Source organism: Manis javanica, chromosome 4, assembly GCF_040802235.1.
Source record: "Manis javanica isolate MJ-LG chromosome 4, MJ_LKY, whole genome shotgun sequence".
Taxonomy (NCBI): domain Eukaryota; kingdom Metazoa; phylum Chordata; class Mammalia; order Pholidota; family Manidae; genus Manis; species Manis javanica.
The window spans coordinates 151,713,462-151,731,574 of record NC_133159.1 but is presented as its reverse complement, the minus strand read 5'-3'; the positions used below and the strand labels follow the sequence as shown (position 1 = coordinate 151,731,574).

The following is an 18,113-nucleotide window of genomic DNA, read 5'->3' as shown; positions in this document are numbered from 1 at the left end:
AGGCTTTTAAAATACGTATTTATAAATATGTGTTCAGAGAGGAATACCAGTCAAGCTATTCTCCCTAAAGCTAAATAAATGCCAATCCACCATATTTACAGAACTTTGAGGATGAATTGAAATTAAGAATTCAAGAATAGCATGGGCATAGTTTCAAAGTATTAAAAGTGATCAATGAACTCATGCTTTTAAAACATTTTGCAAATGTAAAAATATCATTCTTTAAAGAGAAGATGCATGTCGTAAACCAGAATAATAATAATCCAGGTTTTCATTCCAAAATAATATAAGCAAACCTAGGAATTAGAAGAGGTTAGTGAGAGGCAGTATAAATTTGCTATATTTTTTATTTTACACAGGGGAACCAGTAATAGTTGCTTTGTTCTTGATACTGACACATATGGTATGTGTATTCAACAACTTCACCATTAGTAAGATTTTCTTTTCTTTTTTTCAGTTCTACTTCTCCTTCCTTTGTAACACAGGTGTATAGGATGTATGTCTTCTGTTTCAGTTTTCTATTGCTGCAAAACTAACCACGCCAAATCCTGGTGGCTTAAAACAAAACTGTTATTTATTTCCTTTGTGAATCTGCAACTTAGGCAGGGCTCACTGGAGACAGTTCATCTCTGCTCCATGCAGTGCTGGCTGGGGCAGCTAAATCAGGTGTAGTAAGGGTAGGCCAGAGGATTCACTTTCAAGATGATTCATCGCATGGCTGGCAAGTTTGTGCTAAGGACTGACTCGGAGCTTAGCCAGGGCTGTGGGCCAGGGACTTTGAATCCCATCCAAGAGATCTTGTTCATAGGATGCTTGGGCTTCCTTATGTCATGGTGTCTGGGTACTGAGAGCGAGTTCTAAGAGAAACAGGAAGCAGTACTGTATTCTATGACTTAGTCACTGCTGATGTGGTGAGAAGCTTATTCTAATTCAGCAAGGGGACAGAGACTCTATGAGTCTTGGTAGAGTATCAGAGTCATCCAGTCCATATAATAACATGGGAACGGAAAATAATCGGCATAGCTACTGGAAAAGCTACAGTGAATTTATCTTTTTTTCCTCCCCTGACAATATGATTGTCTATATAGAAAACTGATGAAAGCATCTTAAAAACTATTGAAACTAACAAAAAATTTAATATGGTGGCCAATTTATATATTTTTATGTGTGTGTGTGCATACATATGTATATTCATATGTTATATGTACATATATACATATATACAATTCATATATATGTATACATATATATGATGATCAGCAAAATTCTTATATTAATTCACTCAAGAGATACTTATGTGCTGGGCATATGCCAATAACCAGGGATACAATGATGAGAGGGATGAACAGGTCTTTGCTGGTGATCTTATGCAATGGAGGAGATAGATGCTCAACTAATTTAAAGATCAATCCCAGCGCTGGAAATCAATTGGCATTTATTTATTTATTCTTTATTATTTTCCTCCTGCCTCCAATGGGGTGCAGGTCCGATAAGAATAGAAATAAATTCTATACAGGGAAACAAAGCAGAAGCCTGAGATAGCAAATAAAAGAGGGTGGGGGAGGGGAGTCTATGGGAGGAAGATTGAGGCTGATACAGAGGGACAAGAATGAGGGATGAGTGTGGGGGAGCAGCAGAGGCAGAGCAACCAGTAGGGCCATGTGTCTGAGGCGAGGAGACACTTGGCAGGACCCAGAAACTAAGGACTAGCAGGCTGGATCCCGGTGGGTGAGGGCAAGGTGGAGCAGATGGGCGTGGAGGTGCAGGAAAGGCCAGTCAGATGGCACAGGACTCTAGGACTCCGTTGGCTAGGGTAAGAACTTTGAATGTAATCTACTGCATCCTAATGCCAGAGAAGAGATGTCAGGAGGAGTGACAGCATCAGCTCAGCATTTTAATACAGCTCTCTCTGCCCCTCTGGGTGGAGAATGGACTCCAACAGGAGATTGACAGGTTAGAAAGTCACCTGGCAGTCAGGGGAATAGTCATGGTGGCTTGGGCTCACTGGGCTACAGATAGAGAGAAGTGAGCTAATTCAAGCTATGTGGGAAGCAGAAATACCAAAACCTGTTGACAAATTACATATAGGGTTTGAAGGGAAGAGCAGTATTGTATCATTGTAAGGTTTTCAAACTTCCAAACAAGTCCGGTTTGTTCTCATGGACGCACAACTCTAGTGAGATAGCAAATAGAGGTGACCCGAATGAGTCCTTTTTCCAGGTGCAACTGGCCTAAAGTCGGCCGACATCAAGAAGAACTTAGTTTACATTCCCAAAGAAGAGCCAGATTTCTAACTCACACTTGAGACCTCCACTGTAGGAAAGGATTCCAGCTGTACAGAAACAGAGGCACCACTATTTATGCTGAAGAATATGAGTGCAGTGTACAGTCTGGGGATCATAGCCCAAGTGAAACCCCAGACTTTGGGTTTGAAATACCTGAGTGCTGAAATTGGATCTGCTGTGATGATCAGTCAGGGCAGCGGAAGGGACTTCGTAATACAATACTTCCAGCCTGCCTCTAGAATCCTGACTGGAAGGAAGGTGGTTGATGACTTTATTCTCTGATTCCTTCCAGGATTCAAACACCTGGTTTTCTTAACTGTCAATTTTAATAAAGTTCACTCAAGGTATCAGTCTCAACAGGCAGAACTATAAACTCATTTTTCTTAACACCTGATTTGCATGCCTTATTTTGCTTTGCTTATATTATCTGGCTAAATACACTAAGGACCCTCAGACTTTATGGATCTGTGACAACACAGCTTGACTAACTGAATAACAAAGTTATTATCCAAAGTGTCTCTTTTTGCTTTGCCTCATCTATAAAATAAGAAGTGGTGGAATAGATAATATGTAACACATACTTAAAACCATTTCTCTACTTAAGTGCATTCATGTGTTCATGTGGATGGAAAGTAAGGCTAAGAATATGCACCTTGTATGCTACAGTAGTTGTTACAGGCCATAAAAGTACATACAATCTCATATTTAAGGAAGATTCAGATATTGCCTTTCATTTATTCTTTTATCTATTAATGTACTCACTTGTTTGATAAATATTTATCAATGATCAGTATGTAGTAAATGAGTACAAAATAAGTAAGAGAGCTAAAGATGGTATCTAAATGCTTTTTCAGTGTTTAATTGTATAGTTTTATGGCTATAATGGTTCATAGAAAGTATTTTAGGAGTGACAACCTTTACAAATATAATTGAGTTAGAGCTATGTTCACCACATCACGTCTATAGATCCTGCATTAGTAATAGGTGGCCTAGACATGAGAGAATAGGCTTTAGAATCCACCAGAACTGGCTCCAAGCCTTGGCTCTGCTTTGACCTACCCATGTGATCTTGGACAAGTTATTTCACTTATCCAAACTTCAGTTTCTTCCTGTGAAATCTGGAGATTATAATGAACTGATTTCAGAGTGATATGTAGGGATAAAATGGAAACAGCATATTTTCTGGGTCATGAGTACTTGACAGGCTTAAATCATTATTAACTGACTTGCAGGTTATTGTTTTATAAGCTTTGGAGGCCAGTCACAGAGTCAACACTAATTTGCTTCTCCATTGCCCTAGTGAGATAAAACTCTTGAGCATTTTAATAGCAGCATTCAACAGTACAACTTGAATAGAATAGAACTAAACTGATTTAGATGGCCATCGCCACAGATTAAAACCAACTCAGCTACAGAAAGAGATATCCACTGAAACAATACATTCCATAAGAGTTCAGTTTCATTTTACCAAGCTCTTTTATTTGTATTATCTGCTTAATCTTCTAGGCAAATCCTTGAGGTAGCTATTATTGGATTTATATGACTATTGAGTAAACAGGTTTAAAAAATTAAAGTGATTGGTTTGGTCCTTAAAGTGACTAGAATCTACATCTTCTGATTGCACAGCTAGTTTTTGTAACCACAGCTCTATCTTGGGAATCCATAAACCAAATTAGGTCTGTGCTGTGAAAAGTATGTCTAAAGAAAGTGAAAAGTTCTGATTTTTACCCAGACATTTTATCTGTGATACCACATATTTCATTCACTTCTCAGTTGCTTGGTGCCTAGCAGTTTTTACTAGTAAATAAGAACAGATACACTTGTAATCCACCAATTAAAAACAACAACAACACTGATCAATCACAACAGGTGATCCATAAGTGTTCTCTGTGCAAAGTTAGGCATTTGTGAGCATTTATTATTCATTCATTCAATTATTCCTTTTACATAGAATTCTAGAATGGTATTTTCTTTTTTTTCTATTTTTAATGGCAATTATAATAAATATTACACCTTTATTAGAATTAGTTCTTTTATTTGCTTAAGTTATGCAAATTTCAAATGTACAGAAAAGGGCACAGAATAATATGATGTTCATGAACCCACACCCAGCGTATCTACATTAATATTGTTGCTTATTTGCTTATATTTTTTAAAAGAAATAAAATGTTAGTTACTGTTGAAGTTAGCGTGAATCCTTCCCATTCACTTTTTGAAATTTTCAGGGTATATATAGAGCCCATAAACACTAGAAAGTATCTTCCTCTATGCATCCTTCTGCAATATATCATATATCATACCCATGATACACAGGTATCTTTTTTAATTTCAAAAGCTACTTAATAAATATACCACAATTTACTTGTTTGTTCTCTGGTTGATAGATATTTATGTTGTTTCCATTTTTGCCACTAAAACAATGTACACCCTTATGCATTATTAACAATTCTCTAAGGAATACTCACAGAAGTGGAAGTGCTGGACCAGCTGGTATGTATATCCTTAAATTTAATAGGTCCTTTCAAGCTGTTTTTCAAACCATCATCTACATTTTAACAGGAACATTTTATGTCAGAGTTTTCATATTTCCCTGTAAATTCAGCAATACCTTATTTTAGAGGTTGTGCCAATTTAATATAAGTGAAATAATTTTCTTCTTTCTATCTATATATCAATTGCAAAAATTTTTTTTCTTATCTGAATGTAAATTGCACATACTATGCTACTGCACTCCTGAACTGAATTATTTGTGTTAAATTGCATGCATTCCATTGTGTATATATATTATATATATGTGTAATACACATATGTATACACACCCTCATATATATATATTTTAATCATTTAAAATTTTATTGCTGGGTAGTGTTTCATTGATGGATATATCACAATTTGTTTTGTCAATTCACCCATTGGAGGATATTTTGGGTTGTTTCCAGTTTTTGGCTATTACACATTAAACTGCTACGAACATCTGTGCACAAGTCTACATATAGGCAATGCCTTTTCTTTTTTCTCTCAGGCAGATACCTAGGATGAAATGCCTAGATTGTTTGGTAGGATAACTTTTGAAGAAATTGTCAGTTTTCCAAAGTGTACCATTTCTATTCCCACCAGCAATGTAGGAGAGTTCTCTTTCTTCCACATCCTTGCCAGCACTTACTTTGGTCAATCCTTTTAATTTTAGCCATTATAATAGGTATAATAGGTGCATAGTACCTCATTGTGATTTTAATTTACATTATCCTAATGACACGATGTTGCATATCTTTTCATTTCTTATTTGCCACCAGTGTATCTTCTTTGTTGAAATGTGTTTAAATATTTTGCCCATTCTTATTGGTTTCTTATTATTGAGTCTTGAGAATTTATTCCTTAAATTTTAACATGCATAGGAGACTAAAATTAATCAGTATCGCTTATCTACACCCTAAACAAAACTTTGACCTTGCCCTCCTCTATTTTCAGTTTTTGCTGTTTAGAAGTTTTGCTCCACTTTGTTTTTATATGTCCATTTATCTACTTCCTCCCCACATTTATCCATGCCATCTCCTACCCTCTCTATTCTCCTCTTTTGGAACTCCAGTCAGAGATATTTGACTTTTCAATGTATCCTTTGTGTATCTTAATCTTTCAATGTTTTCTTTTTCTATGTATCTCTGGATTCCTTTCTGGGAAAAATTTCTCATAAGTCACCTTTCTATTCACTTATTTCTCTTGAACTACAGGACAGCTATTTTCTCTCTCAAGTTTTGAATTTTAATGACTTTATGTTTCATTTGCAGATCTATTTGATTCTATTTCAAACTCTGGTATCTTTTTCTTAAGAGTTCTATTCTTTTACCATGGTTTCTAGACCTTCTTTTATTTCTTTAATTATCATAAATATTTAGTAAATAATTACTCTCATCTTGATCTGGTATCTGTAGTTCTTGGCTCTGATCATCCTGTTTGTACATCTGCTAACTCTCTTGGATGCAGAGCTGTTTCCTCAGGTCTATGTAGCTCATTTTTTGTATGTGGTTTTCTTCTGTGGGTGTCATTTTCTCTTGGGTAATTCCATGCGTCCTAGTTGTGAAAACCAAAAATCCCTGTTTTTGATTCTGGCAGGACCCCAGGGATTTCAGTGGTCCTGAGTTAGATTTGGTATTAATTTATCTCCTGAGGCTCCCATACAGTGCAGGTGGTAAAAATTTAGATTCTACTTCCGGCATATGCTTAGAGTTTGGTTTCTCCTAGATGCCTTTTCATTTCTTCTCACCTAAGGCTGCAGGAAGAACATGAGCTTCCTTGAGGGATCTGTGGTCTAGAGGCTGGGGATTTTCTAGTTTCCTTGGACTGGAAGGGGCAGCTCTTGGAGAATCCAAGCTTTGTGAAGGAGTCGGCAGTCCAGCTTCCCACCAGGTATGGCCCAAGGCCATGTTGTCAGTCCATGTGTGAGTATTAGAATCCCAAACCCTAGGTCTTCAAGCGTCTGTCTGTTGTGAATTTAAGAAGCTCCACATATAACATTCTTCTCTTCTCCTCCTGTGTTCTGGATCAATTTACAGATAGACGCTAAAGTTAGACAATGGAGATTAACATTTCACCTTTATCACAATAAAGCTGTTACAGAACAGAGCTTGGTTCTTGGCAACAAGAGAATTATAACACCTGTAATCAACCTTGCTCTTCAGGCAAGGCAGCATTGGAAAAATATAAATCCTAGTAGCAGAGCCTGCACTCTTGAGTTTATTATACAATCTAGGGCAGATGAGAATGAATATTTTCTATAAGTAGACAGGTACCAAAAAGTAGCCAGAAGTGGCTGATCCATACTTGCCCTGGAAACAGACATGCCCTGGGAGAGTAGTCCCTTCTTCCAAACTCATCAACCATTTAAAACACCCCTCTTCTGAGAAGGAGTGAATGAGTGAAGCCAAGAGTATTTCTGTAATGGAAGTACTTGTACAGAGAAACATGGGGTGGGGGGAATGGGATGGGGTGTAGTCAATCCCTTCTAATAATCTCCACGTATTTGTGTCTTCAGCTTTCATTCTCTTTCCTTTCTGAAATTTGAAGTGTACCCTTTCTTTGCTTTCATTGAACTACATATTTAAGACTTTTTGATATATTTTACCTGCACTTCTATGTTTGAGGCCAGGAGCTTCAACTGTCATGTTGCTGGAAGTTCCTCTAGAAATTGTTTTTCACAAAGGAAACAGGGTGACCTATTAAAATTGGCAAGTTCTGAAGGAGAACAGGCCTTTGTAGACTCTTTTCCAAGACTTTTCTAGACCTTTGCACAAAATAAAAACTATTTCCTGATACAATTCTTTCTTTCATTAACTGAAAATAAGGATGGGGGTAAATCACAATATACCCAAATATTTACCTTCCAAATTTAGTAGGTAAATGCACTTTTAAATACATGCAATATATACAGTTTAAATTTCCTGCCTTAAATCTTTTATCTTGGATAATGACATTCATACTCTCAGGCTTGTCTTCATTAATCTATTGCTATATACTGAAAGAGGTGCAACTTCATCAAAGCACATCTTTACAGTGGGATTTCTGGAAGATATCTGAAAATACTTCATAGACATTGTTGATGAGACTGCTTTTTTGAGCAATTGAATTTTAGTTTACATATAACATGGTTTTTGTAAAGAAGAGAGAACATTATAAAAACAGCAGGAAAAAAAAAACAGCAGGAAAGCATGTCTCTAATCCCTTGTGCATTTAGTCTAGGAAAATACCACATCCCTTTTTCCATCTTCATAAAATAAAACAGAACCAGCATTGACTGAATAAAGAAGTAACTTATCTATGCTGCCAAACCTGATCTTATTTCTCTTTTTTGGAAATTGGCATATAGAGTTTGCCATCAGCTCCAGTGCTTTCTTTCAGGTACAGAAGGAGAAACATTTCAGTATAATAATGCAAAGCAAGAGGACATTTTTATTGAAATTCACTTTGATAGACACTGAGGAAACATGCTCTATATTTATTTTACGTAGTCACCCCCTCAATTTTGACCAGTTGCTCAATTCTTACCCCATTTTCCAGCTTGGAAAACATGGGTCTCCAGAGTTTATTGGCACCCATGTGTTGGCACCATTGTTTTGATGTTTCAACCACCTACTTTAATCAAAGCCAAGTACAGTCTGCTGACAGGAAATATAGTAATACCCAAAGGACCTGAGGGAACAAAAAGATCTTTGAGTTGCACAAGGATCTACATTATGCAAGCTGCAGAAATCCTGGGTGGATACTATGATACCTTTTAGATCATCTTTCACCCTCCAGAGTGGCCAGTTACCTTGTAGATTCCTTATGGATTAAGGTTCTTAATTTTTTTGTGCCATGGACCCATTTGGCCTTCAGGTGAATTCCATGGACCCCATCTCAAAATAATGTTTTACAATGCATAGCAGAAAGAATTGATAAGATATTGAAATACAAATCTAGCATCTGACACTGAGGTTGTCAAGCATTTCTAGTCTGTCCATCTCACCTCCCATGTCTACCAAACCTTTCCTATTCCTACCTTCTTCAAAGAAGGTAAAGGACAGACAACTCAAGCAGGTTTCCAGGGTATGGGGCTGGGGAGGAGTATGAGATGGGCTACTGAGATATTTCTGTGATGACATTGGTGTCTTCCTTGTCTTCATAGAAGCCTCCTCATTTACCTCCATCTTTCCCCAAATCAAGTCCAATTTTTCTCTAGTTTTACTTCTTTTCCATCCTTCCCATCTCTTGCTCAGCCCCGCCCACTTTCCTAGGCCCGCCCCTCCGAGGCCCCGCCTCCGTATAGGGTCCTCCTTCTCCACAAGTGCAGCCAGGTCCCCTATCGCGCCTCTGCTACCTGCCAATCACGCTGGCCCCCTGGCGCCCCGCCCCGAGCCCACTCCCTGCCTGTCCGAGGCCCTCCCTGCCTGCAGAGGAGCTCTGGCTGCAGAAGGATGACCGCTGCGGCCGGTGCCTTCGAGTTGGAGGAGTTCCTGGAGGCCCTCGACGAGCTCCAGCAGCCGCTGGGGACTGACTGGCATCCGCTGGTACAGTCCGAGGACCTCAACATACACCAGCGTCTGAAGGAGGTAGCGGCCCGCCCACCGGAGGGCGGAGAGGCTGCCGCGCGCCGGACCAGCCTCCCGGCGGGGACTGAAAGGCTGCAGCCGCGGAAGCCGGGGGCGGGGCGGGTCTACGGAGCCGGGAGGGGCGAGCGCGGGGGCCGTGTCTCCAGCCCACTGCCCCGCGCCAGGCCCGCGAGCGGGGAGGTCGGCCGGGTCTGAGGCCCGACGGGCAACGGGTTTGTTAGATGTGAGCTATAGAGTTCAAAAGCGCGTCCGCTGGTTCTTAGCCCCGAGCTCTTGCCTGCAAGGGATGTGGTGTGTATGGGGGAAGGGGAAGTATACTAGGGTTTGCATGTAGGTGGAAAGAGACCGAACTTTTCAGAGACTGGATGTGACGGAGAGAGTGTGTGCAGGGAGGAGAGTGGCTGAGAAGGGACTGCTGTTATCTCTAGCCATTTCAGTGACTTGCCCTTTTTCGGCGGCTGCCCCTTCCTGATAAGTTGCACTTCACTCTGGTTGGAAGCTTACGGAAGAAAGATGAACTAAAAGGGGAGGCGGAGTGGAGTTGTTTATTAAGTAAGTCTGGGGGAACTCCTGGAGACCTTCAGAACCAGGTGACAGTCTAGGGAGAAACCGCGTCGCCCCTGAAGCCTGTCATCGGTTATTCTGTGTGATAGTAGCTGCGTAGCAAGTAGTTTAAAAGTCACTTTCAGGCATGGTAAGTGAAATCAAGGTTTCCTGGCAGAAGACCGGAGTGTTATAGTGTTACCAGGGGAGGACCTCTACATGTCTGTGTGTACCAGGGCTACTGGGTATAGTTAGATGAACACGAAGCTTACAGACTAAAGCAGGCAGAATTAATTTCTGAGGGTAATTTCAGGAGGTACCTCGTGGCACAAATGGACATTATCTTCTCTCTGACCATACCATATTCCCTAGGAACCACATCCAGGCATATGCCAAGTTTTGCCAGTTTGACTGCTCAGACACACCTGACGGCTGGCCTGTTTCCCTTACCTTTTCCCCTTTAATTTGCCACTTTGGGTGGCTCCTCTCACCTAGTATTGCTGCCATCTTTAACATCACCCGGACCTCCACCTCATCGACCCCTTCTGTCCTACACATTACAGCCCAGTGGAGAGTATGAAAGAGAGGCTGTGACCGCTCCCCCTCCAGTGGCACTAGTAATAATAATAAGTGCTGTAAGATCTGACACATCGCATGCTTGCTTTTGTTCCAGGCACTGTATTAGTGCTTTGCAGGTATTGACTTACTCAGTCCTCACATCAACCTCATGTAAGGTACTACAGTTATCACCTTTTTACCTATATGGAAAGGTTAACTTGATCGCTCAAGATTGGAAGTAGGATAGGAACTAAGCTGCGTAGCTCCAGACCTGTGGACGTCCCTGCGTTGACCCTGAAAGAAGATAAATGCTGCTGGGGGCTGTATTGAACTGGTTTGGTCCCAACTCACATTTCCAGCTTTATCTCCCATGATTAATCCACACACCTCCTGTCCTCCAGCCAACCCAGACCATCCCTTCTCCCCATGGGTCTGCGTTGCTTTGCTTTTGTGCCTTTTACCCCTACAAGATCCACTGTCTGTGAGCAGAGACAGTGACTGGCTTTGTATTGTGTATTGTTTACACCGTGTATTGTTATGTAGCCAGGCACACCTCCCTCCTATGGGGAGAACGTGAGGGGTATTCAGAACAGTTCCTATTCCTAGTGACTGTACTGTAAGATGTCTCATTTCAACCTGTTCTGGGAATGAGGGTAGTCATGGTACACTGATGTAAATGATGAGTGCCTCCAGAGAACTTCCGTAAGTCTGGGGGGGGACCAGAAGATGCCTGTAGGTGTGCCCTTGAGCCTCATCTGCTAGGATAGAGAGCCACTGCCCCGAGGTCACTGTAGTTTCTATTTGTACTAAAATGTTAACAGGCCTTGTTGGGTCAGAGTACAAGCCCTTTCCTAGAAGCCTACCCTTAGGTTCTGCCTCACCCACTTGGCTAAAACTTCATTTTGTTTCCAGGTTGAATCCCATCCTTTACTTTCCTCTGGGAAGAGAATGCTTCTAATCTCTAGCATTTTTTCTTTTTTCTTCTTTATATTGCTCTCTTCAAAAGTGAAATCAGCTTGTCCCACATTATGCCTAGCCCTGCAGTTATCTCCCCTGAAGCCCTTTTCTGTCTTGTGGGCCAGTATTTAATCAACCATACATGTTACCATTATGGGTCTTTTCTCCACCCCTTAGTCATTTTATCCACACATGTGCATATGGCCTTGGGTCCCCATGTCCCCAACTAGGGGTGAGACTAGAAAATCCTGTTCCCTCTGTCAATCTTCATCTTAATCTACCTGACCATTGTCACAGGTGACTCTAGGTAAGGTTTCTCGCTGTAGGCTTTGCTTTCTGGCTTTTTGAACTCCTTCATCTAGGATAAATAAAGTGGACTTGTTTGGGGCCCCTTAATGTTGGGGGCCTAGCAGGAGGTCCCACTGATCCACCCAGCTTTTTTTTTTATTTAAATATCCTTGATATACAATCTTATGAAAGTTTCACATGAACAACATTGTTGTTTCAACATTCACCCATATTATCAAGTTCCCCCCTCCACCTCATTGCAGTCACTGTCCAACAGCATAGTAAGATGCTATAGAGTCGTTACTTGTTTCCTCCGTACGGTACTGCCTTCCCCGTGACCTTCCTATATTGTGATTGGGAATTATAGTGGCCCTTAACCCCCTTCTCCCTTCCCATCCACCCTCCCCAAACCCTCCCCTTTGGTAACCTCTATGATCCAACCAACTTTTTTTCTTTTTCTTTTTTTTAATTTTGTTATCATTAATCTACAATTACGTGAAGAACATTATGTTTACTAGGCTCTCCCCTACCCCAAGTCCCCCCGACAAACCCCATTACAGTCACTGTCCAGCATAGTAAGATGTTGTAGAATCACTACTTGTCTTCTCTGTGTTGCAAAGCCCTCCCCTTTCCCCCACCCCCCACATTATACATGCTAATCATAATACCTCCTTTCTTCACCCTCCCTTATCCCTCCCTACCCTCCCATTCTCCACAGTCTCTTTCCCTTTAGTAACTGTTAGTCCATTCTTGGGTTCTGTGATTCTGCTGCTGTTTTTTGTTCCTTCAGTTTTTCCTTTGTTCTTATACTCCACAGATGAGTGAAATCATTTGGTATTTGTCTTTCTCTGCTTGGCTTATTTCACTGAGCATAATACCCTCTAGCTCCATCCATGTTGTTGCAAATTGTAGGATTTCTTTTCTTCTTATGGATGAATAATATTCCATTGTGTATATGTACCACATCTTCTTTATCATTCATCTACTGATGGACACTTAGGTTGCTTCCATTTCTTGGCTATTGTAAATAGTGCTACGATAAACATAGGGGTGCATCTGTCTTTTTCAAACTGGAGTGCTGCATTCTTAGGGTAAATTCCTAGAAGTGGAATTCCTGGGTCAAATGGTATTTCTATTTTGAGCATTTTGAGGAACCTCCATACTGCTTTCCACAATGGTTGAACTAATTTACATTCCCACCAGCAGTGTAGGAGGGTTCCCCTTTCTCCACAGCCTCGCCAACATTTGTTGTTTGTCTTTTGGATGGTAGCCATCCTTACTGGTGTGAAGTGATATCTCATTGGGTTTTAATTCGCATTTCTCTGATAACTAGCTATGTGCAGCACCTTTTCATGTGTCTGTTGGCCATCTGAATTTCTTCTTTGGAGACCTGTCTGTTCAGCTCCTCTGCCCATTTTTAAATTGGATTATTTGCTTTTTGTTTGTTGAGGTGCGTGAGCTCTTTATGTATTTTGGATGTCAAGCCTTTATTGGGTCTGTCATTTATGAATATATTCTCCCATACTGTAGGGTTCCTTTTTGTTCTATTGATGGTGTCCTTTGCTGTACAGAAGCTTTTCAGCTTGATATAGTCCCACTTGTTCATTTTTGCTTTTGTTTTCCTTGCCTGGGGAGATATGTTCATGAAGAAGTTGCTAATGTTTATGTCCAAGAGATTTTTGCCTATGTTTTTTTCTAAGAGTTTTATGGTTTCATGACTTACATTCAAGTCTTTTGATCCATTTCGAATTTACTTTTGTGTATGGGGTTAGACAGTGATCCAGTTTCATTCTCTTACATGTAACTGTCCAGTTTTGCCAGCACCATCTGTTGAAGAGACTGTCATTTCCCCATTGTATGTCCATGGCTCCTTTATTGAATATCAATTGACCATATATGTTTGGGTTAATGTCCGGAGTCTCTATTCTGTTCCACTGGTCTGTGGCTCTGTTCTTGTGCCAGTACCAAATTGTCTTGATTACTATGGCTTTGTAGTAGAGCTTGAAGTTGGGGAGTGAGATCCCCCCACTTTATTCTTCTTTCTCAGGATTGCTTTGGCTATTCAGGATCTTTGGTGTTTCGATATGAATTTTTGAACTATTTGTTCCAGTTCTTTGAAGAATGTTGTTGGTAATTTGATAGGGATTCCATCAAATCTGTATATTACTTTGGGCAGGATGGCCATTTTGACTATATTAATTCTTCCTAGCCAAGAGCATGGGATGAGTTTCCATTTGTTAGTGACCTCTTTAATTTCTCTTAAGAGTGTCTTCTTCTCTTAAGAGTGTTTTTCAGGGTATAGGTCTTTCACTTCTTTGCTTAGGTTTATTCCTAGGTATTTTATTCTTTTTGATGCAATTGTGAATGGAATTGTTTTCCTGATTTATCTTTCTATTGGTTCAATGTTAGTGTATAGGAAAGCCACAGATTTCTGTGTTAATTTTGTATCCTGAACTTTGCTGTATTCCGATATCAGTTCTAGTAGTTTTGGAGTGGGGTCTTTAGGGTTTTTATGTACAATATCATGTCATCTGCAAATAGTGACAGTTTAACTTCTTCTGTAGCAATCTGGATTCCTTGTATTTCTTTGTTTTGTCGAATTGCCATGGCTAGGACCTCCAGTACTATGTTGAATAACAGTGGGGAGAGTGGGCATCCCTGTCTTGTTCCTGATCTCAGAGGAAAAGCTTTCAGCTTCTCACTGTTCAGTATGATGTTGGCTGTGGGTTTATTATATATGGCCTTTATTATGTTGAGGTACTTGCCCTCTATACCCGTTTTGCTGAGAGTTTTTATCATGAATGGATGTTGAATTTTGTCAAATGCTTTTTCAGCATCTATGGAGATGATCATGTGGTTTTTGTCTCTCTTTTTGTTTGTGTGGTGGATGATGTTGATGGATTTTCGAATGTTGTACCATCCTTGCATGCCTGGGATGAATCCCACTTGGTCGTGGTGTATGATCCTTTTGAAATATTTTTGAATTTGGTTTGCTAATATTTTATTGAGTATTTTTGCATCTATGTTCATCAGGGATATTGGTCTGTAATTTTCTTTTTTGGTGGGGTCTTTGCCTGGTTTTGGTATTAGGGTGATGTTGGCTTCATAGAATGAGTTTGGGAGTATTCCCTCCTCTTCTACTTTTTGGAAAACTTTAAGGAGAATGGGTATTATGTCTTCTCTGTATGTCTGATAAAATTCCGAGGTAAATCCATCTGGCCCGGGGTTTTTTTTCTTGGGTAGTTTTTTGATTACCGCTTTAATTTCTTTGCTGGAAATTGGTTTGTTTAGATTTTGTGTTTCTTCCTTGGTCAGTCTTGGAAGGTTGTATTTTTCTAGAAAGTTGTCCATTTCTTCTAGGTTTTCCAGGTTCTTAGCATATAGGTTTTCATAGTAGTCTCTAATAATTCTTTGTATTTCTGTTGGGTCCATCGTGATGTTTCCTTTCTCATTTCTGATTCTGTTGATGTGTGTTGATTCTCTTTTTCTCTTAATAAGTCTGGCTAGAGGCTTATCTATTTTGTTTATTTTCTCAAAGAACCAGCTCTTGGTTTCATTGATTTTTTCTATTGTTTTATTCTTCTCAATTTTGTTTATTTCTTCTCTGATCTTTATTATGTCCCTCCTTCTGCTGACTTTAGGCCTCATTTGTTCTTCTTTTTCCCGTTTTAATAATTGTGATGTTAGACTATTCATTTGGGATTGTTCTTCCTTCTTCAAGTGTGCCTGGATTGCTATATACTTTCCTCCTAAGACTGCTTTCGCTGCATCCCACAGAAGTTGGGGCTTAGTGTTGTTGTCATTTATTTTCATATATTGCTGGATCTCCATTTTAATTTGGTTGTTGATCCATTGACTATTTAGAAGCGTGTTGTTAAGCCTCCATGTGTTTATGGGCCTTTTTGCTTTCTTTGTACAATTTATTTCTAGTTTTATACCTTGGTGGTCTAAAAAGTTGGTTGGTAGAATTTCAATGTTTTTGAATTTACTGAGGCTCTTTTTGTGGCCTAGTATGTGGTCTATTCTGGAGAATGTTCCATGTGCACTTGAGAAGAATGTGTATCCTGTTGCTTTTGGGTGTAGAGTTCTATAGATGTCTATTAGGTCCATCTGTTCTAGTGTGTTGTTCAGTGCCTCTGTGTCTTATTTTCAGTCTGGTGGATCTGTTCTTTGGAGTGAATGGTGTGTTGAAGTCTCCTAAAATGAATGCATTGCAGTCTATTTCCTCCTTTAGTTCTGTTAGTATTTGTTTCACATATGCTGGCACTCCTGTGTTGGGTGCATATATATTTATAATGGTTATATCCTCTTGTTGGACTGAACCCTTTATCATTATGTAGTGTCCTTCTTTATCTCTTGTTACTTTCTTTGTTTTGAAGTCTATTTTGTCTGATACTAGTACTGCAGCACCTGCTTTTTTCTTCCTATTGTTTGCATGAAATATCTTTTTCCATCCCTTGACTTTTAGTCTGTGCATGTCTTCAGGTTTGAGGTGAGTCTCTTGTAAGCAGCGTATAGATGGGTCTTGTTTTTTATTCATTCAGTGACTCTATGTCTTTTGATTGGTACATTCAGTCCATTTACATTTAGGGTGATTATTGATAGGTATGTACTTATTGCCATTTCAGGCTTTAGATTTGTGCTTATCAAAGGTTCCAGATTACTTTCCTTACTATCTAAGAGTCTAACTTAACTCACTTAGTATGCTGTTACAAACACAATCTAAAGGTTCTTTTCTATTTCTCCTCCTTTTTCTTCCTCCTTCATTCTTTATATATTAGGTATCAAATTCTGTACTTTTTGTCTATCCCTTGATTGGCTTTGGGGATAGTCAATTTAATTTTGCATTTGCCTCACAATCAGCTGCTCCACCCTCCCTACCATGGTTTTACTACCTCTGGTGACAGCTATCCAATCCTAGGAACACTTCCATCTATGGCAGTCCCTCCAAAATAGACTGCAGAGATGGTTTGTGGGAGGTAAACTCTCTCAGCTTTTGCTTATCTGGAAATTGTTTAATCCCTCCTTCAAATTTAAGTGATAATCTTGCCAGATAAAGTAATTTTGGTTCCAGGCCCTTCTGCTTCATGGCATTAGATACATCATGCCACTCCCTTCTGCCCTGTAAGGTTTCTGCTGAGAAGTCTGATGTTAGCCTAATGGGCTTTCCTTTGTATGTGATCTTATTTCTGCCTCTGGCTGCTTTTAACAGTCTGTCCTTATCCTTGATATTTCCCATTTTAATTACTATGTGTCTTGGTGTTGTCTTCCTTGGGTCCCTTGTGTTGGGAGATCTGTGGATCTCCATGGCCTGAGAAACAATCTCCTTCCCCAGATTGGGGAAGTTTTCAGCAACTATCTCCTCAAAGACACTGTCTGTCCCTTTCTCTCTCTCTTCTTCTTCTGGTATCCCTACAATGTGAATATTGTTCTGCTTGGATTGGTCACTCAGTTCTCTCAATATTCTTTCATTTTTAGAGATCCTTTTTTCTCTCTGTGCCTCAGCTTCTTTGTATTCCTCTTCTCTAGTTTCTATTTCATTTATTGTCTCCTCCACCGTATCCAACCTGCTTTTAATACCCTCCATCATGCTCTTCAATGATTGGATCTCCGACCTGAATTCATTCCTGAGTTCTTGGATATCTTTCCGTAACTCCATTAGAATGTTGATGATTTTTATTTTCAACTCCCTTTCAGGAAGAGTCACGAGGTCCATATCATTTAAATCTTTCTCAGGAGTTGTATTAATAATTTTACTCTGGATAAGGTTCCTTTGGCATTTCATGTTTGTATATGGCGCCCTCTAGTGTCCAGAAGCTCTATTCTGGGGCTGCTCAGCCCCTGAAGCAATGTTGGGGTTCACAAGGGAGCGGTACTGGTACCTGGGGGGAGGAAAGAGCTGTTCACCACCTTCTGGCTGCTGTGCCTGTCTTCATTGCCTGAGCCAGTGGGCCGGGCACACAGGTATGTTTTTGTCCCAGAGCAGCCATATATGGATCCCTGCTTTCCACAAGCAGCCAGAATCCCAGTCTCCCCAGGAACTCTGCCTGTATTAACTTTCCAACGCGGTAGTCATGCGAGTCTCATGAAAGCACCATGAAATGTAGGTTTGTGCTCCCAGCGCAGATCTCCAGAGCTAGGTATTCAGCAGTCCCAAGCCTCCCTGCTCCGTTTGTCTTCCTCCCGCCGGTGAGCTGGGGTGGGGGAGGGGCTCGGGTCCTGCGGAGCCACAGCTCTGGTACATTACCCCGTTCGCTGAGGTCTGCTCTTTTCTCCAGGTGTGTGCAGTCTGACGACGTCCTCTTTCCTGTTGCTCTCTCAGGATTAGTTGCGCCAATTAAATTTTCTGATTGTATCCAGTTTTAGGAGGAAGCCTCTGTCTCTCCTCTCATGCTGCCAT

At 40.3% G+C, this 18,113-nt stretch overlaps 1 protein-coding gene across 2 annotated transcripts in view; it reads left to right on the top strand.

The window, feature by feature from the left end:
* The first annotated feature begins 9,101 nt into the window (after positions 1–9,101).
* The window catches only part of PCTP (phosphatidylcholine transfer protein), a 28,035-nt gene continuing 19,023 nt past the window's right edge, over positions 9,102–18,113 (top strand). Inside the window, exon 1 of one of the 2 annotated variants that reach the window (XM_017646951.3) lies at positions 9,102–9,367. In XM_017646951.3, coding sequence (XP_017502440.3) covers positions 9,233–9,367 — 135 coding nt within the window. In that variant the 5' untranslated portion in view covers positions 9,102–9,232. The remainder of the gene's footprint in view (positions 9,368–18,113) is intronic. The other variant, XM_017646943.3, reaches the window with a different exon arrangement.